At 42.9% G+C, this 25,098-nt stretch overlaps 2 protein-coding genes across 3 annotated transcripts in view; both read right to left on the reverse strand.

Moving 5' to 3' along the window:
* The window catches only part of LOC116395750 (uncharacterized), a 46,397-nt gene extending 41,718 nt beyond the window's left edge, over positions 1 to 4,679 (reverse strand). The window contains 1 exon segment of the mRNA XM_075447387.1: positions 1 to 4,679. Within this exon segment, the coding sequence (XP_075303502.1) occupies positions 1 to 116 (116 nt within the window). The 5' untranslated portion in view covers positions 117 to 4,679.
* sult4a1 (sulfotransferase family 4A, member 1) overlaps positions 4,674 to 25,098 on the reverse strand; it is a 23,504-nt gene continuing 3,079 nt past the window's right edge. The window contains exons 2-7 of one of the 2 annotated variants that reach the window (XM_031869845.1): positions 20,870 to 21,000; positions 19,345 to 19,425; positions 18,489 to 18,615; positions 18,259 to 18,353; positions 11,958 to 12,096; positions 4,674 to 5,584 (exon numbers count right to left, since the gene is read on the reverse strand). In XM_031869845.1, the coding sequence (XP_031725705.1) occupies positions 5,472 to 5,584; positions 11,958 to 12,096; positions 18,259 to 18,353; positions 18,489 to 18,615; positions 19,345 to 19,425; positions 20,870 to 21,000 (686 nt within the window). In that variant the 3' untranslated portion in view covers positions 4,674 to 5,471. Of the gene's footprint in view, positions 5,585 to 7,019; positions 7,482 to 11,957; positions 12,097 to 18,258; positions 18,354 to 18,488; positions 18,616 to 19,344; positions 19,426 to 20,869; positions 21,001 to 25,098 lie in introns of those variants that run through there. The other variant, XM_031869846.1, reaches the window with a different exon arrangement.

Genomic DNA, 25,098 nt, shown 5'->3' on the forward strand with positions numbered 1-25,098 from the left:
AGTCCACGGTGAAAAGGTAGCAGCTTAGCCATACTGGGTGAAACTGGTGTATGTGCGTGTGTGTGTGTGTGTGTGTGTGTGTGTGTGTGAAGAGACCTGCAGCAGCAGGAGGACATGAGGGTGATAAATGACACGGATTAGTGACTGTGGTTGAGTTAACACATGAACATGATCGCGCTCTCTCTCTGTGTGTGTGTCAGCAGTAAACACTTCTGAGCACACCACACTGTATTCAAACATTTGTCTAGCTTTGTTGCCTCCGCTCGCTATTGTCAAGCCCAGTTGTCTGTCACTATAGATGCAAAAATACAGAATGTATATTTGTCTTTTAAATGTTCCATGGCAAAACAGATATTTAATAAGACGATAACTCAAAGTTATTGCAAGTTAAGATTTATAATATCTATGAGCATATAAAATACAATAAAGTGCTGTAATGGGTTAGGTTAGGGTTACAAACAAGGTATTTTCTGCTGCAAAACCACAACTTTAAGTTTAAATACTGAACAGGACATTTTGCTGATAATACTTTTGTTCTACATAATGTGGCTATAATCAATGTAATTATGGTAACTGGACTACTTGAAATGTGAAAAGTGTTGCTCATAGTAACAAACCCACAGAGAATTATCACGAACAAGAAAGAATGTAAGACTTACCTGTGGACACACGCGTGACCTCAAATGAATGCTAACATTGTGTAAAAGGGCTGTTAGCTAACAAGTTAGCCAACCCAAGTTAAAAGGTGATACGTCACTGTTTCTGTTTATACCTTGTAGGTCTTGTAGGTCTGTTTTTATGTTTTTGTCAAGGGCTTGTTGAGTATTTTTGCATGGTGTTATTGTAATTATTTTTTACACACAAGACTGTGTAACTTTTGATGAATGACAATTACGAGATAATGGTTAATGTTAAAACATAGTGTAACAGTACAGCACTTTTAGAGAGGAGTGATAAGTCAGCACACTGACTCAGTAGTGTCACTTCCACAAAAAGTTGTAGCTACCGAAAGTTTGCTAACATTAGCTAACATTAGCCACCACAGGCTACTGTTTATACCAGACCAAGGCTGTAGCAGCAAAACCTGTCCATATGGATAAAACAAACGCACTAGAGTGTTTGTATTTTCTTTTTGTCTTAAAAATTATGGATGTTTATGTACCACCTGCCCTACATTAAGGCTCTGAATGCACCCTTTTTTAACTGTAAGTCATGGCACTCGTTCTCCATTTCTCCTGATTGTGCACATTTGTGCGACAACAGACAGTCAGTCAGAACAAAACTTTAGCCACTGAAGAGTTGAAAGAAAGAGAACCCAGTCATCGAGCAATGCCTGAAGACACAACTTTATTAATAAACCAGCAAGCAAAGCATATCAAATAAAACGTGACGACACCCAGGAAACAGAGACAGGCATGTGTTAAAAAAAGAATGGAAAAAAATATAAAAGTGGAGATGGGCAGATGAAGCCTTGCCAATGGCTGTAAACAGAGCGACAGAGAGAAGAAAGAACAATAAAAAAGAAAAAGAACGGTCTGCCATAAAAGAGGCGGGTGTGACGAGTGTGTGCCGAGGTTGTCGTTTACTACGTCCACACAATGGAAACATTCACAAGTGTCTGGTAGAGCTGGGCTAAACTACCGTGGCGACAGGGGGCGAGGTGCTGGACTGGTTTGTAAGTGATGCCTCAGGTTAATAGTCTGACTCCAGTTGCTGGTTAAGTTACGGGTTAATACTCTGCTCTCTCTCCTCTCCTGCAGCCACAACCTGACAACTCTGAGAAAACTCAGAGAAAGAGAAAGAGAAGGGACACCGTTCTTCCATCAGTGATAATATGTAGCATTGTTTGCACAAGAAAAGTGTGTGTGGATTAACAAATGGGCAAAGCGACCTACAGAAAGCAAAGTATGCATGCAAGAAAATTAGATGCGTAATCAATTTGTGTTCTTCCTGTCACTTTGCATGTGACAGGAAGAATTCAAAGTGTAGGGGAGACCGAGGTTAGTTGGCACACAACTTTCTTCTGGTCCTCTGAAGGTCACAGAAACAAACACGGAACATCAAAATGTTCACCTCAATAAAAGTCACTAGCTTTTTTGGTGAGGGTAATATTTCAGTTTTATAGTATTGAAAGTATGAAAGTGGCATGTGTCCTAAACGTATTATTGTTATATAGAGACATTGTTACTTCTAGTCAATACACTCAGGAGTCAGCTTCTACTATCTTGATATGAGATTTAAAAGTCTGTGATGAGTGAGTGTAGCTGGCTAACATCATTTCATCACAAAGTTGGGTCATTCATTCATTCAACATTCATCACACTGAATGTTGCTTGGTTTCAAAAAATACTGTTCTATTCTGTTCATATTGTCTGAGAGTGAAAAGTGTGCCAACTAACCCCGGTCTTCCCTAAATGGCGCCTCTTCATTCTAAAAGCTCACGGTTCACTCCGTCTGAGTGGTTTGTTTGCGATATGATTGACCGAAAATACAAAATGAACTGAGGTGGATCCTGCATTATAGTCTAATCTTGTAGTTTCAGACTTCATTTTAGTGTATGCTAAACCAGAAAACATGGGGTCAGGGAGGTCAATAGGGGCCCAACAACAGAATTCTGCCCAGGTGCTCCCTAACAGCTGTATCTAGCCATGGTGTTGACTTGACCTTTAGTACACAATTTCAAATTGTACTATCAAAACATAGCACTCAAATTCATCACTACACTTTAGCTGTCTTAATGGAGCTGTGTTGAAGCACAGGAATTAATATGATATGTCGTTTTTTTCATTGAATGACATAGTGTGGCTATTTTGTTTATTTTGCCTGGAGTTCTAGAAGAAATGTAAACAAAGGCTTTTACATGTCTACCTCTCCTGCACAGGCTTTTCTTTACTATTCATTTCTGTTTATGTGATGATAGGTGTCTCTTTATATATGTATGCTAATGTCTTTGTATGTATCTTTTAGGGCTGTTGTATTCTTTCACTTCAAAAAAAAATACAAAAGTCATGCCCACCCCTAACTTTAAATTCATCCACACGGACGTTAAACATTAAAGACGAGGGTCTAAAATTTGCCTTCACATCTTGGGGACACTATTTTATGATCTACTATGTTTGGCATCTGGTTATTTTAACCACCAGAGGGCATAAAAATGAAAAGAAAATCTCAACAGCTGAAAATGTAACCATCATGTTTGTTTACAAAATGCCTCTAGTGCCTTCTTTCTTGTTTTCACTGTGTTGTTTTTGATACAACCACTGTGTTGTTTTTGATACTACCACTGTGTTGTTTTCTGATACTACCACTATGTTGTTTTTGATACTACCACTGTGTTGTTTTCTGATACTACCACTATGTTGTTTCTGATACTACCACTGTGTTGTTTCTGATACTACCATTGTGTTGTTTCTGATACTACCATTGTGTTGTTTCTGATACTACCATTGTGTTGTTTTCTGATACTACCACTGTGTTGTTTTTGATACTACCACTGTGTTGTTTTCTGATACTACCACTGTGTTGTTTTCTGATACTACCACTGTGTTGTTTTCTGATACTACCACTGTGTTGTTTTTGATACTACCACTGAGGGGCGCTAAAGTTGCACATTTCTTTATCCTGCACATAGTGGTTTTGAAGATCATTGACGTTGAATCTAAGTCAGTCTGGAAACCCTGATGCATTTTTGTAGTATACGAACGGAGCTCTCTCTCTCTCTCAAACACACACTCATACACACATAACGCTCAAACAGAAGTGAAGATCAGTGATGGAGGCTGAAAACCCTGCAGCACTATGAGCAGAAAGACAATGATCATCTAACACAACAACATCCCAGCTGTGACGCTGCGCTATAGGCGTGATAGGCTTCCTCTCTTCTGGTTTGGCTTCACCTCTTCACACTTACTGTACCTTCCATGTATCTACCAGGCTCGCAGCCAATGCTGCATCAAGACAAGAGCTAATGCACTCAGTTGCAGGGTTGGACCGATATATGGGTTTGACATCGCTTAGAGGGCAGATACTGCTGTTGTCTGTAAAACCTGTAATTCTCTTTGGGCAGTTTGTTCAGTTATAATGTAATAGCTCAACGCTCGGTTTATAATGGTAGACTGGAGATTAGTCCTGTTCAGCCACTGTGACTCGGCTGTCTATATTCCTCATTTACAGGCAGTAATGTATTCCAGTTTTTACCAACCAGTGTGTGTGTGTGTGTACGTGTGGTCTGACTCTTAGAGCAACCAACCTCTATTTAATCTGTTTCATTAGCCTGGGCCTCTCTGCAGATGTTTAGTGTGTCATGATGATGTAAATGTTTCAGAGGGTTTACCCACCTGACAACCAGAAACATCAGAGAGAATCACTGAGGCTGCGTTTAGATATTTGTGGCTGATCAACACTGCGAATAACAGGTCAAGAGTGATGTGTCTTTGTTCTCAAGCAGGAAACTTCAAGGCTTTGTTGTTCTCCAGAGAGTGAACTTCAACAGAATTACATCCGGTTTATACTTCTGTGTTGAATCTATGGCGTAGGTACGGTGGACTGGGCCAGGAGCAGAGCTTCTCTTCGCTGCTCCTCTGGGGAGCAAACACCTACTCAATGCTGCTGGAGACCCAGACCATATTGCTGGGCCCGCTGGAGAGAAAGGAGGCACGGGAGAACAAGAACCAGGAATGAGCGGGGCAGACTGTCAGACCCTGCTGCTTTAAAATCAGTGGTTTTCTAAAGGGACTCTGGTGCTCGGAAAAACGTCAGCTTTTGTCCACAAGGACCGCCAAAATCCACACTAAATGAAACTTCCTTGTAGTATCTTTAAATAACTATGTTTTTTTATTCATGTGAATTCTTGAGCATATTTAATATAAAAATAACTAACTTTGTAAATGAACAAAAAACACAATTTCTTTAACTTGATCCAACCTTTCGACACTAACGTCCACAAAAGACTTACAGAGCACCTTTGCCATCTTGTGACTTCAAGTGTTTTTCAGTCACAAATATCTGCACGTAGCTTGAATCCCTGTTACAAACAACCGTAGGAGTTGTAGAAGTTATGGAATATAAACGTTGACCAATACTTCAGCTCGGTATTGGTATCGGCCTTTAAAAACCGATATCGGTCGAACCCTGGTTAGTATATACACATATACAGACGTAGCAGAGGGAACGTACTGTGGAGGTAGGGCTGAGGGAGGTTTGGTTGAACTACTGATTGAAACATTTCAACAAATTCCTAATGAATCTGAAAAAATTTTCATCACTCCACGAGGGCGGGACTTTTGATGACGCATTGACTTGAGACAGGTTGCATTCTGGAGAAAAAGTCTCGCTGTGTAATCCCGCTGTCAGACTGTAACCATTGAACTTCAGACTGATCGACTAGATGGAGACGTAGGAGCTTGTGGTATTTTTTGAACTGGAGTGGATCAGTGGGGGGGGGGGTGGGGAGGAGGAGGGTCGGGCGCTCCTCACAGGCAGAAGTCAAAGGTCAGGTCAGACTTGCCCATCTTCTGTCTGTACACGGCATCAAACTTCTCGTTCATGGACACCGTGAAGACGTCCTTCCACAGACCCGCGCGACCTGCAGAGTGGACACACAGGGAGAGGGACACATTTTAAATAACATGTAGCTGAGAGTGATCCAACAGCCAAGACGCACTGATTCATTTCTTCATCTTAGACATTCACAGGACAACTGCCCCAAGGCCCCAGAGTTAAATCACAGGGGTCCTAAAAGCTGTGGACGTCCTGTGAGTGCTTTATTGTGCTAATTCAATAGAGAGTTTGTACGTGAATATGACCCACTGAAGCACAATATCAGCTGACACGATGAAGGCCTTAAGGTGGGTCTTGCTTTGTTACTGGCTCCTTAAAAGAAAAGTTTTATTTTAATTAAAGCTGAAAGCAGCATTGATCGGGCCCTTGCATATTCACGCACGTCGAGGGTACTGGCAGGAGTCTGATTGATGCGGCCATGCATTTCTGTGACCATCATACACTGTGTGCACGAGTTAAACGGTATTTCCTTTATTTTATTTTTGTGTTTAATCAAATCACCACACAGCAAATCAGGGGCCAGTACTAGTTCACTATAGAAACATTGTGCTCAGGCCACACAGAGTGTGGTCGGATGGATGAAGCAGGCACGATCTCAAGTATCCTGCTCAGTTTTGAGAGCGATCCATACCTGATTTCGTTACACAACTTGGAAATAATCAAACAAACCAACACGAGAATAACTGTCCATGCCATTAAATACTAAAACCAGTGTTACCAGTAACACATAAGGACAGGACAACACTTATATCCAAAATAATAAGTCAAATTGGAACTTATTGGAACACTGTTTTTTCCAACAAAAAGTCATAACAGGAATGAAGAATTTGTCAAAGGACAAGAGAAAATAATTTGAGCTTTCCGACACATGTCACTGTCATCTACAAATTTGTTGTCATTCTAATCATTTTTTTTCTTGTATTCAGATTTTTTTATTTTTCATTTAACGGATCATGAGCGGTGAGATTCACTATACCACATGTATGTCATATTATTAAATTATTTTAAAAATGTATTATTTCTAGTGCTGGGCAACGATTAAAATATTTAATCGCGATTAATCGCATGGATTTTTTGCGATTAATCGCATTGTTGTATAATAATGAATTATTTTATTTTAAAAGTACTGCTATATGAACAAAAGGGCAATAACATTTGGTTCACGAGATGCAGGTAGCATGTTTTATACTTAATGTGAATATAATTCATACTTTGTTGGCATGTTATTCTGAAAACCGAATGTTCGTCTGAAGAAACCGGATGTTGTCTCACGTTAATCTTTCCGCTAACTTTCAAAGTCCTTCGTTCGCTCCCGATCTGTGCCGTTTAAATGCGTTTACCGTGAATTTCAGCATATAGGTGCACTAAAATTACTGACTATAGGATGTTTGCTGGCTTTTATCCCACCGTTCTTGTCATCCTCTTGTTGTTATGTATATGTATATGTATTGTCTCTTTCAATTTAAAAAAAAAAAAAAAAAACAATTATAATAAATTTAAAAAATCTGCCTGTGCCTTTTCAGTCATATTGTATACTAGATTGTATACAGGCTACATTTATTGTATCATGTGTGATGGCAGAATAACATACATATACTACTACTAATACTACAAATACTACAAAAAAACGGGTTTGTTCTTCATTTACAAGCCTAATGAATTCATCGAGTCCCGTCCTCCTTCCTGTTATGACGGCGTTACTTGTCCTCAGTCTCCTGCATGATGAAGGTAATGTGAAACCCAGGTAAACTCTCACGACTCAGCTGCAGTGAGTGCAGCCTGCCGTGGCTCTGACTCACCTGCTGTGGGCTACAGATGTGTGAGACAGATCAGACTGACTGCTGTCAGCTGTGTGTTAAGCCTATTAGCACACCAGACATCAGACTTCCATGCACTAAAAGAAAAAGAATCAGATGGGGAAACTGAAAAGAAAAACAACAGAAACCATAAGTAAAACATCCAAATCAAAATAGGAATGGTGACATAAACCAAAAGGGAATGAATAATCAGGGGATAAACATAAATGAGTCAAAGAGGGTTAAATCAAAGCAGACTGCTGGTTTAAATAACTTATTATAGAATCCATAGCTGAAACGCTGTCAGTGGTGTAGAGGCAACATGTAGCCACACGGTGGGGCTATATTCATGTCAAACCATCTAATCCATGAACACGCAATTGAAGATCCCATGACCTATTTAGATATTTATGGAGGCCTGAAGTGTTAAATATTAAATACATACAAAAAAGGAATTTATTAAAAAAATAATCATATAATTGTTTTTGGGATTTTATTGTATTGGATCGCCACCATTTCCATTTTATTCTCAATCTGTTTATATTTCACAATGACACTTTTAAGTGCAGTTTTATTTTCTAATTTCACCTTTCATGGCATTGGTGTTGTCACAGTCCGCTCACAGATCACAGATTCATACTTTCTGCATGCATCTGCGAGGATTCGCTTTAAGCGGCTTGACGTAAATAACGCCCTATGCGGACGTCAGCAATGGTCATGCTCCGGTTTCATTCAATACCACAGTCCTGTTTGTGGCGTTATGCGCCTCTAGCTGGTTTGCCGAGATTAAGAAGAAGAAGAAGAAGATTACATTTGTGTAGCCATGAAGGCTGTGGCTCCGTGGTAGAGCAAGGTCGTCCTTCAATTAGAGGATTGGTGGTTCGATCCCCGGCTCCGCTAGTCCATGACGATGTGTCCTTGGGCAAGGCACTTAACCCCAAATTGCTACCGTAGCCTACGGTGTATGAATGTTGTGTAAATGTTAGATAGATAGTCCTGATGGGCAGGTGGCACCTGGTGGCACTTTGCATGGTAGCCCCTCCCATCAGTGTATGAGTGTGAATGGGTGAATGATGAATACATGCAAATACATCCCCCACCTAAGGTGTTGTATAACCAGGTCAATAAGGGGTTGAAGTGTGTTAGAGCCTATATCGACTAGTGTTCCAGTGTAAGGACTCGATGTGTAAACAGTGTCTCCTATAGAATTGTTCCAAAAGCCACCTGCTCGGCTCAGTCTGGCGGGTTAAAGTCCTGACTTGACATTGTCTGACACTGATCCCAATGTGTGTGTGTTCCATCTGGGATATTCAAAAGGGAAAATAATATTGTAAAACTGTTTTCCAGACTCTTCAGTCCCTGCCCGTCTAATCCTGGTGTAATTATAATGTCATTACGCACGCTGCACAGTATATATCAGAGTTTCCATTCATCGTCCTGACCCACTTAAACCCTCCACACTTCACTACAGGTCGACAACCTCAGATAACTCCCCATACACCATCTCACGGCCGTGGGTTTAGTCAATGTTTAGAAGCAGTTAGTGATTTCCAGAGGAAGTCTCTTGAAAAAACAACTCAATTTAAGTAAATTTATATTCATTCTCCGTATATATTGGATCGTTTGCTTGCCTGTAAACAACATTAACATCTGTTCATGACCAAGAGACTCTTGGTTATGCTAGCTCTGTAAGGATTAGGAGTTGATTCATTTGAAGTTTACCAATTTAACATTGTCTCAGTTTAGATAGATAGATAGATAGATACTGCAGTTTATGCTTTCTCAAAATGCGCGACCCTCTATATGTACAACGTGGATTTATGACTTTACAGCGGAAAATCTCTGACCCATCTCAAATTTATGGAGGAACCATTTCTGGCAACAGCTGCTACAGCAATGAGGGAAGTAGGATAAGATTGTTTATCGTGACAATATGGCTGAAATTCATAATTTTGTGCAACACCAAAGTTGCACCAAACTTTGTCAGTTTTCATAGGGACTATTTCTTTGGTAGAAATGGGTCCAGTGAGCTCTCAGTGAAGAGCTGTGGATTGAACAGACAAACAGTCTTTTAAAAGAGAAGTTGCTTTTTTTGCTGTGATTACCATTGTTTTGGGGTGGACACAGGTGTTTCAGAGACAGTGTCCCAAAAAGAATACACATTCAACCAAAACTGCATGGATAGACACCACTAGACTAGAGGATTCCAAAAGAAAATATGTGTTATTTGTGATTTATTTTCTCTCTTCCTCCCTGCTACCTATTAAATATCTTCATGAGATCATCCTGCTCTAAGAGAGGAACTACACTGATGCTTTCACTCCTCTCAGCGTCATCTTTCTCTGACTGTATAGTTAAGCCTCATACATAGGACATATATTCTGTATGTAATACTGGTTTGTTCTATATGTGAGCAGCTCCTGTGAGAAAGAATCTCCTTCAAATAAGGAAAGACAAATCATCCAGTCCTCCAGGAATTGCATTCGTTGAATTTATTGTGTTCATGGAAATTTAAAGCAGACTATAACTTGTGTTTTTCTCGTAATGTTTATCGTTTGCTGCATTTGTGTCTTTTCTGTTCCGCAAAATTGATTCATTGCATGAGAGTACAGAGTAGTCGGCTTGATTTGAAATGTATAATTTGACATACATTTTCTCCACACACTCACAATGAGGGTCAGAATGGGAAAAGGATTAAGGCCGGGACACTAACGTCAGTACAGGCCAATCTCCACAGACCACGTGCAAATAACCATTTCTTTTCTGTTTACTGTTAATATCATTAACAAATCTTCAGTTTATACACACAATAACTGCTTCAGAAAACATTATAACCGCGTTATTTTGAAATGTTTGTATTATACTGTTTCTATGCGTACGCATCTGCCTTCCTACAGGGCTCGATTAGGAATTTGTCATCTATTACTTTCTTTTTAAACAAAGAATTAACTCAGTAAAAGTACTTGTGATATTATGACGCACTGCTAACCATGTGCCCTGATGGTGAATTTATCGGTAATGATGCACATTGTGCCGATGCGTACATGCAATGGGACCAATCACATGTGGTGACAGGCAGACAGACTCATTTTACACACAAACCTAAGCCTGAAAAGCAAAACTCGAATACAATCCTTGACGTAAATGTTCTATTGTATTGTATTCTGAGAAACACTGAAAATCTTAATACCAGAATGTCTTTTTGTCCTTAATTGTGTATATTGGGCAAAACAACCAATTATCAAGTGTGAATGAAGAATATTGATTTTACACATCAAAGTCTGTTTATAGGCCTTGGAAAGTACCACTATATGTGTAAAAAAATAAAATAAAATACAGTTCTACAAAGCCTTCAGTGGCCCCAGAAGTAGCTGTGAGAAGTCTGATAAAAGTGATGTCACTACCAGTTTGAAAATGAACCCTGCCTAAATATATTGATACCAATAGTGAAACGATACCACAGCAAAATCCTAAAACACCAGGAAAAGTAATGGAATAATAGACGGCTGAACATGGAACTTAATTATTTTATTTATTAAAAATGTATACATTAACAAATGTGATGGCTGCATTTATTTTTGACTGACTGACTTTCTCCTAGATCTAATTATGTAGTTCTGTTGCCTAAACCTAACTAAGTTGTTTCCTGTGAAGTTGGAAGGGTATTTTGAACCGCCTGTATACATATAAATGAGCGGAAATCACAAGTGTTGGTGAACTTTTGTAGAAAAACGGAGGAAAAGATAAGGAGAACGTTTTTCGTAGGATAGGAAGTACGTCTCTTATTAAAACATCCATCCATCCATCCATCCATCCATTTTCCTCCACTTATCCGGGGTCGGGTCACGATGGCAGCAGGCCAAGCAGGCTGACCCAGATTTTCCAGCTCATACTGGGGGATCCCGAGGCGTTCCCAGGCCAGCTAGGAGATATAATCCCTCCAGCGTGTTCTGGGTCTTCCTCGGGGTCTCTTCCCAGTTGGATGTGCCCGGAAAACCTCCAGTGGGAGGCGTGCAGGAGGCATCCTGATTAGATGCCCGAACCACCTCAGCTGACTCCTTTCGACGCGAAGGAGTAGCGGCTCAACTCCAAGTTCCCTCCTGATGTCCGAGCTCCTTATCCTATCTCTAAGGCTGAGCCCGGCCACCCTACGGAGGAAACTCATTTTGGCCGCTTGTAGCCACGACCTTGTCCTTTCTAGATGATTCTTTTACATGTTTCTCTATAATTCAGGCCGATTTATTTGGTGTTTTGCAAATAATAGTTTGGGATCTTGAAAATAATTCAGAAACTGATTACTAACCCAATGAACATTTCAGATTTAGTCAGAGTGCCTGTCCTTACAAGATGGTGTTGTGATGAAAAACACTGCACAACAAGATTAAGAGAGATCATGGGACACCAACTGTAAAATCATAAACTGAAGGAATTAAAGTATAAGAACATCAGATGCAGTGAAAGTGTAATAAAAAAGACACATTTGGTGGATCATCTCATCGTCTACAACAAAAGCTCTTTCAGACCTCTCAAGTCGGACCTCAGAGAGCCAGAAAGTTGGCCGAGATAGGAACTGAGCAGTGACGTGTTTCCTCTCCCACTCACCCCTGCAGATGGACAGTGCCTCCGAGTTGCTGCACTGCTCGATGAGTTGGTTGCAGCTCTCCACCATGCCCTCCAGCTGGGCCTTGTCGCAGGAAACACCCAGGAACCGGGCTAACTGTTCCACCAATGTTCCCGGATCCTGGAATGGACAGAGCCGAAGGGGAAGAGGATATTGAAAAAAAGAGAAATGAAAGCAATAACTGCACGCAAATACAGAGAAAACTGCCTCCCTCTTGAATTCTTGAATAACAACAAGACCATGATTCTGTTTCCCCAAACAGCATCCATCCACGGCTCTGGAGAACACACAGTTCCCTAAGATTACGCAATCTATATGTGGCACAAAGGCGAGACACACCGACTGTAAACATATGACAGCTGTGAGGACAAAATGTACAGCTCTGTGTAGGAACAGTGAAACATAAAGGCTCAGTTTACAGCCCTGGGTTATGAAACTGTGATGTAAACTCCAATCAATTCAATGTGGCTTTATTGGCATGAAAGTTTCAAGAAAATAATGTTACCAGAGAATCAAAATAAAAAAGTACACAATAATAGTGATAATGAATCGCCACCTTAGCTCCTCCGCGAATCGCCACCTTAACGTGGTGGAGGAGTTTGAGTGGCTCAGTGATCCTGGGAGCTACGGTATGTTGTCCGGGGCATTAGCACCTGGTAGGGTCTCCCAAGGAAAACAGGTTTCAGGGGAGAGCCCAGACTAAGAGCGGTTCAAAACGACCCTTATGACAGTTAGCCCACGGACTTTAGCCACCTCGCCCGGACCAGGGAAACCGGGGCACCCTCCCAGAGCCAGACCCAGGAGGGGAGCTCGTAGGCGAGCGTCTGGTGGCCGGGCCTTCGCCCATGGGGCCTGGTCGGGCTCAGCCCGAAGAAACACCATGGAGCAGCCACCCTGTCGACTCACCACCCGCAGGGACAAGCATCGTGGTCGGGTGCAATGCAGACCGGGCGGCAGTTCGGGCGGGAGGCCCGGGCATGCCGATCGCCGGCAGCATAGACTAGCTCTAGGGACGTGGAACGTCACCTCGCTAGCGGGGAAAGAGCCAGAGCTGGTGCAGGAGGTGGAGCGATACCAGCTAGATATAGTTGGACTCACCTCCACACACAGCGTTGGCTCTGGAACCAAGCTCCTGGAGAGGGGTTGGACTTTGTCCTTTTCCGGAGTTGCCCAGGGTGAGAGGCGCCGGGCGGGAGTGGGGATACTCACGAGCCCCCAGCTGAGCGCCGCTGTGTTGGAGTTCTCCCCGGAGAACGAGAGGGTCGCCTCCATGCGCCTACGGGTTGCGGGGAGCAAGGCTCTGACTGTGGTTTGTGCTTATGCACCAACCCGCAGTTCGGAGTATCCGGCCTTCTTGGAGTCGGTGGGAGGGGTCCTGGAAAGGGCGCCGCCTACCGACTCCATAGTTCTCCTGGGGGACTTCAACGCTCACGTGAGCAATGACGGAGAAACCTGGCGGGGGGTGATTGGGAGGAACGGCTTGCCCGATCTGAACCCGAATGGTGTTTTGTTATTGGACTTCTGTGCTTGCCACGGTTTGGCCATAACGAACACTATGTTCGAACATAAGGTGGCTCATAAGTGTACCTGGTACCAGAACACCTTAGGCCGGAGATCAATGATCGACTTTGTAATCGTATCATTTGATTTGCGGCCGTATGTCTTGGACACTCGGGTGAAGAGAGGAGCAGAGCTGTCAACTGATCACCACCTGGTGGTGAGTTGGATCAGATGGCAGGGGAACCGGTTAGAAAGACCCGGCAAGCCCAAACGTGTTGTGAGGGTGAACTGGGAACGTCTGGCGGAGGACCCTGTCCGGGAGGTCTTTAACTCCCACCTCCGGAAGAACTTCTCACACATCCCGAGGGAGCTTGGGGACGCGGAATCCGAATGGACCATGTTCAAAGCCTTTATTGTGAACGCGGCCGCTAGGAGCTGTGGCCGGAAGGTCATCGGTGCCTGTCGTGCGGCAACCCGAGAACCCGGTGGTGGACACCGGAGGTGAGGGAAGCCGTCAAGCTGAAGAAGGAGACCTTCAAGGCCTGGTTGGCCCAGGGGTCTCCTGAAGCAGCTGACAGGTACCGGCAGGCCAGAAGGGCTGCAGCTGCGGTGGTCGCGAATGCTGAAACTCGGGCATGGGAGGAGTTCGGGGAGGCCATGGAGAAGGACTTTCGGTTGGCCTCAAGGAGGTTCTGGCAAACCATCCGACGGCTCAGGAAGGGAAAGCAGGGCTTACCCCAGGCTGTTCTCAGCAGGGGGGGGAACTGCTAACCCGGACGGGGGACATCGTCGGGCGGTGGAAAGAGCACTTTGAGGAACTCCTAAACCCGACCAACATGTCCTCTGCAGAGGAGGCAGCGCCTGAGGACCTAGGGGGAGGCTCACTCATATCCCTGGCAGAGGTCGCTGAGGTAGTTAAAAAGCTCCTTGGTTGCAAGGCGCCTGGGGTGGATGAGATCCGCCCTGAGATGCTGAAAGCGCTGGACATAGTTGGGCTGTCCTGGCTGACACGCCTCTTCAATGTCGCATGGGGGTACGGGATCAGTGCCCATGGAATGGCAGACCGGGGTGGTGGTTCCCATCTTCAAAAGGGGGACCGGAGAGTGTGCTCGAATTACCGGGGTATCACACTACTCAGCCTCCCGGGGAAGGCTTATGCCAGGGTGCTGGAAAGGAGGCTCCGACCGCTTGTCGAACCTCGGATTCAAGAGGAGCAGTGCGGATTCTGTCCCGGCCGTGGAACAGTGGACCAGCTCTTTACCCTCGCAAGACTATTGGAGGGGTTCTGGGAGTTTGCCCAACCAGTCTACATGTGCTTTGTGGACTTGGAGAAGGCTTTCAACCGGGTCCCTCGGGGGTTCTTATGGGGATGCTGCGGGAGTATGGGGTGCCGGACCCATTACAACGGGCGATCCGGTCTCTGTACGACTGCAGTAGGAGCTGGGTCCACATTCTCGGCAATAAGTCAGACACGTTCCCGGTGGGTGTTGGCCTCCGCCAGGGCTGCCCTTTGTCACCGGTCCTGTTCGTGACTTTCATGGACAGGATATCTAGGCGCAGCCTCGGGGCGGAGAATGTCAGGTTCGGGTGTCTCGGGATCGCCTCTCTGCTGTTTGCAGATGATGTGGTCCTGTTAGCCTCGTCGGATCATGACCTCCAGCATTCACTGGGGCGGTTTGCAGCCGAGTGTGAAGCGGCGGGGATGAGAGTTAGCACCTCCAAATCTGAGGCCATGGTGCTCTGCCGGAAACCGGTGGATTGCTCCCTCCAGGTGGGGACGGAGTGCCTACCTCAAGCAAAGGAGTTCAAGTATCTCGGGGTCTTGTTCACGAGTGAGGGTAAGATGGAGCGGGAGATCGACAGACGGATCGGTGCAGCTGCAGCAGTAAAGCAGGCGCTGCACCGGACCGTCTTGGTGAAGAGGGAGCTGAGCCGGAAGGCAAAGCTCTTAATGACCGAAAGGACAAGGTCTACAAGTGGCCGAAATGAGCTTCCTCCGTAGGGTGGCCGGGCTCAGCCTTAGAGATAGGGTAAGGAGCTCGGTCATCAGGAGGGAGCTTGGAGTCGAGCCGGTACTCCTTCGCGTCAAAAGGAGTCAGCTGAGGTGGTTCGGGCATCTAATTAGGATGCCTCCTGGACGCCTCCCACTGGAGATTTTCCAGGCACGTCCAACTGGGAAGAGACCCCGGGGAAGACCCAGAACACGCTGGAGGGATTACATCTCCCAGCTGGCCTGGGAACGCCTCGGGATCCCCCAGAATGAGCTGGAACATGTTGCCGGTGAGAGGGAAGTCTGGGTCAGCCTGCTTGGCCTGTTGCCACCGCGACCCGACCCCGGATAAGCGGAGGAAAATGGATGGATGGATGGATGAATATTAACACAACACTAACATAACATTACAAATGTTAGCTTTCATTCAGGTCTGCAGCCATGCTAGAAGCTCTGCGATGCTGTTCTAGGCACAGTGGTGCTTTGAGCTAATTGCTGAATTCAGTATGCAAACATGCTCACAATGACGCATAGATATGAATAACACCTCATTTCTTGGCAAGACCCAATTGGTTAAGGTTAGGCATTGAGCTCGGGTAGTTAGGGCCAGGACAAACCATTGGTCAGGGCATAAGACCTAAACAAGTCTGGTTACCGGTACCTCGACAAAGTTAACATGCTGATGTTTAGCAGGTATATGTCAACATCTTGGTTTAGCGTATTAGGATGCGAACATTTACTAATTAGCAGTAAACAGAGTTTACACAGTTGAGACCGATGGGAACCATTGGCTGCATATTTCATGCGGTAATCTCCCCTTTTGCTATCTGCGCTTTATATTTTGCAAGGGCGCCGCATCCTGACTATTGTGATCGGTTAAAAGAAATACAAACAAGCCAGAGTGTGTTTTTTTTTCGACCATACCAGAATGATAATGTGAGGAGGCAGACATTTCTTTGGAGCGGACAAAGTGCTGTGGAGAAAGGTCTGGCTATGCAAGGCTATCTGACTGTAGCTTCCTATTTAGATATAATTTTAGCTAACTCTTGGCAAAAAAACAAATAAGTGCATTTCCCAAAGTGTCAAACTATTCCTTTAAAAGGTGCTCAATACGGAATTTAGAGCATATCTATTGTCTCTACACGGCTCTCAACATGGTGACGGCTGAGCCAGCGGCTTGCAGCTAACGGTTCAAACAATGGCAACAGTGTTAGAGCTAACAGTGTTTACCTGAGGGGGAACCGGAAGGTCGGGACAATATATAGATTTGCCTACATTTTATATTTTCATATTTTGTCTAAAGCCTCTAAAACAATTACATACATTTCTAATACGCAGACAAATTCCATGCAGTTTAATCATTTAAAATGTTAGTATATATTGTAGTGACTGATTCCTGTAACTAGCCACTCGGCTGGGTGCGGGAGAAGATCGTGTTCTCGTACTCGCTTCGACATAAAGATTCCAGGCTTTTCGTGTCTTTGGGTGAGGTTCCCATTTAATTAGAGTAAACAATTGACATTACTACTTGATATCACTTAGCTTCCTGGTCTCCCTCTGGTGTGTCTGGTTTTGCGGTAAAAGCCGTGCGATCTCCCCGTCACCCATTCCTCATTACCTGTCAGTTGCACCTGTGCCCCATATATTAATTACCTGCCGCAATACTCCACACTGCCACCCGTGGTCAACCTGAGATAGGCTCCTAATTCAAACATATAATACACAGACATAACTAATGGCTCCTACATATATAGTAGAAGATAAATAACCTGCATTTCTGTTATGTTTCAAATGGCATACAATAAAGTGTGGATTGTTTCTTTATTCATACACTGTGCATCTGAAAAATGAAGTTGTGTTTTCTTTTTTTTAAATACCAAAAGTAAACTGAATTGTGACTTATCTCTTCACTTCTAAGAAATCTATTCTGAGAAAAAGCCTCTCTGCGAAAGAAAGGACATGTTTGTGCCTTGTAAACGTGATTACTCCAGATAATGTGAAAAGGAACCTTTGGCAAAGCAAAGGGCAAATATTGAGTTGGTATATTATGTTCTTTTTCTTTGACTGGGGAGTTTTACACAAGAATGTTCAGGATACACGAGTCTGCCACGTTGTGCGAAAAGAGGTATAAACTGAGAGATAAAAAAGGTCACGGCTGTAGGGAAATGATGGGGGTGGGGTTTTCTTTACCTTTGACAGCAGATGTAGATTTGGGTGGAACATGTCACTTAGTGTAGCAGATAAGCTTGTATATGAGGTATTGTGCATTTTATGAATAAAGCATGAAACTTTTTCCAGTTCTATAAACCATGAAGTTTATTTTCAGACATTTCAGTAGTAGGAGGAGTGCAAAGGAGTGGCCGTTTGCAGCGGTTTGTATTTAACATTTATAAGTTTCAAATATTGAATATAACTAAAATCTTACGGGATTTTATAATCAAGGCCCTTCCGCTTTGAAACTCTTCTCTGAGGGTTTCAGGTTTGGAGAATTAATTAAACTAACTTCTCATCACCTATTTTATTGCAGGGCTTTTACTGAAATTATCTTCTCTATAAATGCATGTTAAAAGGTAAATTCCCACAGAGAACTGCACTACATACACAGTCACATTCACCAGTACAGCAGCAGCTCCACTGGAGAAGTTTACTGTCTTTCTAAAGACACCAAAGAGTCAGAGGACTCTGGTCCTCATAAAGGCCTTTCTGGGTGATGACCTGCAGTTACATAATGTCAAAGTAAGAGCAAGCAGACAACAGCTTAAAAAAAAAGCAAGAGGCAGTGAGGACCTTACCTTGTACATGTCTTCATATTTCAAGAAGAGGACATTAGAGTCGATACGATGTTCCCAAAATTCTTGAACATGTTCAAACCAGGAACCATATCCCACTTTGAGAGAGAGAGACACACACAGAGCAGCTGGATGAACTGATAGTAGCCTGGAGACAGAACAGTAAAGGATACCGACTTAAAACCACATGGGTGGTCACGGTGTCCCAGTCCTCCATTCGCCGGCATACTTACGCTTGTCATTCATGAAGCGCCGGCAGAACTCCTGGAAGGTTCCCCGGTAGCTCATGGTCCTGAGAGAACGGTGGAACTGGTAGTAGGACACCACCAGGTCCTTAGGGTTACGAGCCATGTAGATCACCTGGAGGAGAAACACAGCAAATACGCACTACAGTCAGACAATTGAAGTGCTGCTGTTGGAGTGCAGTCCTGTAGAATAGTAGCTATAGTAGAGACTAGATTACTGAACTAAAGAAGACAATACAAATGTATTAAATGAAACAATCATCAGATTTTTTTGTTTTTGTTTGTATGATGTATCATACAGCCTGCTTTATTTATCTTAAATGAATATACTGTATATATAATTATCTTAATTAATTATTTTTTACAAACAAAATAATAACTTTATAAATATAGTATATACATAGATATAGATATACAATTATCTTAATTATTGTTTAGTTATCCTAATAATAAACAAAGAAATGGACTACATATATATATAAATTAAATAAAAAATACATACAAAATATATAAATAAATATACTATAATATACTAATAAAATATTATATTACATATTTAAAATACATACAAAACATTCATGGGTATTGAACCATATATTACTTTCTAATTTCAATGTCTTGTTTAGTTCTTCTACTTATTCTTTATTCTTTATTGATCCCAATACTTCAGCGTTCTGCCTGAACTAATCTGATGCTATTAAATGTAGTAAGAGTCCAAGCAAGATTTTTTTTCAATACCTGACACCCACCTCAAAACATAGCTAAGAAATCTGAAAACGTCTTAATTAGCATAATGCGACGAAAAGTCGCGGCTACTGTATATGTGCTGTCCCGGCGGGCTGACCTTGGCCTCCCCGTTGTGCATGGCTGTCGGCAGGAATCGATACGGAAGATGGCTTTTGATCAGACGAGGGGACGTCAGCTCCTGTGGAAACAGAAAGGAGTTTTTTTTCTTTAATCTGTCTTCACTTATCAGTCCTGCAGGATGCTCCGGGGCTGCCAGGTGTGTCTTCTCTTACCTACTGAAAAACAGTTACACACTTTACACAAAACCTGTAGCTCTGCTTCTTGGAAAATGCGATAAACGTTTTAGCTCGAGTAATATGCTCAGCCTGGCCATGTGATTCCACATTATAAAAGTATGAGGGGGGTCAATCACAAGTTTCATCATAATTCAATATTAAATTGATTCTTTGGACAGCGATACGATATTCGCTGACACCATAAAGTCTGATATATCGACTCACAAAAAGCAACTAAAATATTATTTGACAGTGTTATTACTGGGCTCTGTAGGAAGGAAGTGCACTTGGACGGAAATCGGTAACACAAACATGTCATTGGAATTTCAAAATAAAGGCGCGTCATGTTTTCACTTTGCATCGGTGATATTGGTTCGTAGATCACTGAATCGATACATTGATCCAGATCGATGGGTTATTAATAAAAGGGTCAATAAATGAACTCTTAAAATCCAAATGGAGATGATGACGTGTTTGAGAAGTTCTTATTGAAGTTTGACAACTTGTAAATGTTTCTCTGCATCTGACTTACTGTATATCTGCATTTGTGTTCCTTGTTTTCTGTTATACAGTAGCATGTGATGTTGCAAGTTCCAGCTAGCCGCAACACTAACACTGTGTTGCTCTGTATGTGGTGTTTATATCACTATGTTATTTGGCCAATTTATTTCCTCTACAACTGTATGAGTATTAAAGGTGCATTTGGTCAGGTAATAAAAAAATGGAACTTAAACCAATGTGGGAATATTGGTCATCACAGCCATTCCTTTGCAAAAAGGTACAAGAATTTAAAGTGTGTATGCACCTGTTTTTATGTACATAAGTTTGCAAAGAAAAACAGGATCCTTTATCTTGCCTACACCTTTCAAATACCACACCGTCAGGCTCTCTGCTGTTCATTTGTAGCTCAAGCAGGGATTTTGTTTGTCACAGTCCCCACTATCAGTCATTTGACCTTAAAGCGTAGAATCGCTGTTGTAAGAAGTGGTAACAGGATTAGTTGGATGTTTACAGGTTTGAAATTCCTTCAAAATATTAAGATTGTAGATAAGGTTAAGAGTTTAAGATCTGATTTACGTAAAGAACTTCCAGATTAACACAAGCTATTCAGAAAACACAGTTCTTGTGATTGCGAGCAAGGCTGTCCTTGTTTTGATTGTGCCCAGTTTCAAATTGAGACCAGCTTCTGCTCATGTTTCACATTGTTGTAATGCTGCGTCACCCAGCAAAAAGGCATTCCTGTAACAACTTTGCCAGATGCCTCACAGACCCAGAAACTCCTCTGCAGTCCTAAAATGATTGAGTGAGCTAAATAACTGAGTGAATGCTAGGTTTCAGCTGCAGTACCTGTATGATGTCCAGGCCAGGTTGGGGGTACTCTAAGACAGGCAGCTGTTCGTCGATGTTCATAAGGCCGATCTCATCTGGGTCTGCCCCCTGACTCACCAGATACACGATCTCCTGAAGTAGACTCGTTCCTAGAGGGAGAGAGGAGAGAGCCGGAGGACAGGAAGAGAATAAGGAAAGCGGTTGTATAACAGGTGAGCTTAAAGCTGCAGTTGGTAAAAATGTACTTTTATTATATTTGCTCAAACTGTCACTTATTGTTGACAGCAGTACATGACACAGATAATCCGTGATCTGCCTCTTTTTAGTGCTCATAATGGCATTTGCCAGATTGATTTGTGCAAGTGGGAATGCTGTGTAGCTAAAACCAAGCTCCGCTAAACAGCTAAACAGTAGCTGATTGGTTGTTTTTCTTGGGGCGCGGTGGAATCTTCCAAACACCATTAGGAGCTCTAAAAGGAGGCAGAGGATTCACAGAGTATTTGTCGTTTGTACGACAGTTTGAGCAAATCTAATAAATCTAAAATCAACTTCAGCTTTAATAAAAATTGGACAGAATAAAAGTCAAACTAACTGTTGTAATGTTAGCTGAAAGAGTGTTTCAACACAACTCTTGGGATCACACATGGGACAAACATGGTCTTTGTATGTGAAAGAGAAAAGTCTGCCAGCGCAAGAGGACGCAGGCTGTTCTCATACTGCGCTGTAATTCGTAGATGTCCCACAAAATCAATTTGTATGTAATCCACGTAATCATAAACCAGGACGTATAGAGACCACAAAACCCCACACAAAGCTGGTGGGAGGGGATGTGGACGGGTCCAACAAAAACAGGTCTTTCACCCAGAATATGGCTGTTCATGCCTCATGTGAAAGGAGAAGTTGATTTATTTGTCACGTAACCAGTACGTCAGTAACGTACTGAAAGCTGGAGGCTGCTATCAGAACACCCATGTGAAACCTGAAGGACACTGAGCAGAGGGATCACGGCTCTGGATTTTATGGTAATAAAGTGTGGTAAATTCAACATTACTAGCTTTTTTTTAATAAGCTATTAACCTGAAATCCTGCCAATGTTCTCTAGAAAAGGGGCATTTGTTCTTAGAAGAAGATGATGTGTGTGTGTGTGTGCGCGGCCTCAGGCTGGCCACATGCTGGCCACATGCTGGCCGTGAAACCAAATGAACCATGCAAGAATAAATAAAGAAAACTTTTATTTGTCATTTGCACCAGTCATGATGTATTTTGCATGAAAGCGTCCAGTTTAATGCGTTTGACACGGGCAAAACAGATTTACTGGAATTCTTGGTAGTGTTTAAAACCCAGTGTTCCTGATTTTAGACAGAGGCAGACAAAAGCAACTTCTCATTTCTAGCCAGTTGCACAATGCTGTCCAGCTGATTTTTTAAACGTTTCCAGCTGATCCATTTTAAAACAAGAACCCATAAAACATTTCACAAATGTTTTATATACTATCGTCCCATAGTAAAACTTTGAATACCATTTCAACCATTTGCTTTGCAAAATGAACTCTGAACAAAAAAAGGGTGGAGGCTGGGGTGGAGGAGGCAAAGCTTTGCCAGCAGTACGGTCTGTAACAGCATTGGTGTAGAAAGAATCAGTGAGGAGGGAGTCATATTTAAATGGTCCTCCTTTAGGTGAGAGTGGACTGTGATTGCTGTGTGACCGATTACAAACAATGATTCAATAGGCTGGCTGTCAGATGGTTACAGTATGACTTCCGTGTCCTGCGTGAACTAACGCAATGCTTCATTTATTGTGTAGATCTATCTGTTGTTGTGACTAATACTGTCTCTGTGAGAGGCAAACTTTGATAAGCGGCTGTGCGCTGCTCTTTATCAGAAGGTGGAAAACCCAAAGAGAAAAAACTTCTCTAATATGACTTCACTCATATAGATAACATGTTCTCTATATGAAGATAATATTTGTAGGGACAATTCTGTCCTCCCAAAGAATTGGTGGGACAATTCTGTCCTCTCAAAACATTGGTAGGGACAATTCTGTCCCCCAAAATATTGGTAGGGACATACAGTAAGTAAAGGTACAGCTTTCTCTCATCATGTTGTTTAAAGGGGTTATTGCAAAAAATGAATGAAGGAATGGTCCAAATTGATGCAGCAGAGACTTTCTGACTTGTAGCCTACAAGGGTCAAGAAAAAAAAAGACTTCTCATAATGCAATTAGTATTAGTTTTCATCAGGGCTGGACTGGAACCAAATATTTGTATCTACAAAATGTGGGCGCTGCAGAATAGTTTTGGGAACCTCTGTATTCTCAACACTGAAGACGACCCTCCGCTCTCTACTCGGGACAACACAACCTCTCAGCTGAGCGTGCTCAGATGGCCAGTCCAGCCCTGGCTTTCATTAGATGCTCCACATGATTCCAACTCCAAGTCCGAGGTTCCCGTTTGTACAAATTCTCGTAGACAAGTCCGAGCTGAGATAACCCTAATGACATCATCAGGGTTACTTTCTCAGACTGCAGAGAGCTCCTCCAGTGCCTCAGAAGACATTACACTGTTAAACTATTTTCACAGGCTGAGTCATTCTCCCCATGAAATGCAAAATCGAGTGCCTCTTTAAATTTGCATCATTTTTATATTGCAAATCTCTGCTTGGCACAGCATGCAGCCAGAGCAGAGAGGACGCTCTCTCCTCTATGTTGGTGCTTCAGTTTCCAACCCTCTGTTATTCATGTGTGACTGTGTGTGCTGCCTGCAGGGAGACATGACTGAGCGTATGGCTGATGTCAAAACAGTCATAAATACACTGCTATCATGAACGGTAGGGCAGCCCGCACTCTCGCCCCCCTTCAGCTTAAAGAATCTCGCAAATCCCATTGGCCGAGAGCGTTGCTTATGAGCCAATGGCCCTCACAGCACTGCAGCATCACAATAATAATAATAATGCATTTTATTTGTAAAGCACTTTTCATTAAAAAAATCTCAGAGTGCCACAGAGCCAGTGCATAGTAAAAAACACAGTTAAAACATAGTTAAAACAAACTATAATAAAATAACTCGTAAGCATAAAAAAAGTGAATGAACAGAAACACAAAAGAAATAACTGACAGTGATTTAGGTCAGAAACGCCTTCCTGTTTTTAGGTCAGTTGTAAAAGAGAGCAGTGTCTGTGTTGCCCTTAGGTGGTCAGGGAGACTGTTCCATAGGCGCGGTGCTGCCGAGCCAAAGGCCCGGTCACCCATGGTGCGGAGCTTGGTGTTGGGGACCTGGAGGAGCAAGCTGTTTGATGATCTGAGGGTGCGGGTGGAGATTTGGGGAGTGATGAGTTCTTGTAGGTAGGGAGGTGCGTGTCCATTTATGCATTTATGTGTGAGTAGTAGGACTTTGTAGTCAATCCGGAATGGGACAGGGAGCCAGTGTAGTGAGTGCAGAATGGGTGTTATGTGCTCATACTTCCGGACTCTCATCAGGATCCTGGCAGCGCTGTTTTGAATGTATTGCAGCATCTGGATGTTCTTGGCAGTGATCCCAGTGAATAGTGAGTTACAGTAGTCCAGTCTTGAGGAGATAAAGGCGTGGACGAGCTTCTCTGCATCTGCAGGGTTAAAGTGGGTCGGAGTTTGGAGATGTTTTTGAGATGATAAAACGAGGTTTTGCACAGGTGTTTTATATGGTCATTAAAGGTCAGATATGAGTCAAACCTAACTCCCAGACTGTGGAGGAGAGGGGGATGACCTGACTGTCGAAGGTGAGATGAGTTATGGAGGATGACTGGTGAAACAACCTTCACTGGTTGTGAGTCATTGTTCTCTGGAAACATCTGAGTTGATCTTTTAAAGGAACAGTGTGTAGCATTTAGCAGGAGCTAGAGGCAGAAATGGAATGTCATATTAATAAGTATATGTTTTCTTTAGTGTGTAATCACTTGAAAACGAGAGTTGTGTTTCCGTTACCCTAGAATGAGCCATTCATATCTACATACGTCCTCTTCACGGGGCTGGCCGCCGTGTTTCTACGGTAGCCCAGAACGGACAAACCAATCACTGGCTCTTGAGAGGGGTCTTTTTGCGTTGTCAAGTCAGCCAACCTTCTCCTACCTGCAGCATACGGGACACGTTTCAGTAGGTTGCAATCTGCAACCTCATCGCTAGATACTACACACTGCACCTTTGAAGGTTCTCAATACAATATTTAGTGTATTAATATAGCAGCAAACGACTATTAGTTATCTAAAGACATAATG

The sequence above is a fragment of the Anarrhichthys ocellatus genome, unplaced genomic scaffold (assembly GCF_004355925.1).
Source record: "Anarrhichthys ocellatus isolate YVR2014 unplaced genomic scaffold, GSC_Weel_1.0 scaffold49, whole genome shotgun sequence".
Classification (NCBI taxonomy): Eukaryota; Metazoa; Chordata; class Actinopteri; order Perciformes; family Anarhichadidae; genus Anarrhichthys; species Anarrhichthys ocellatus.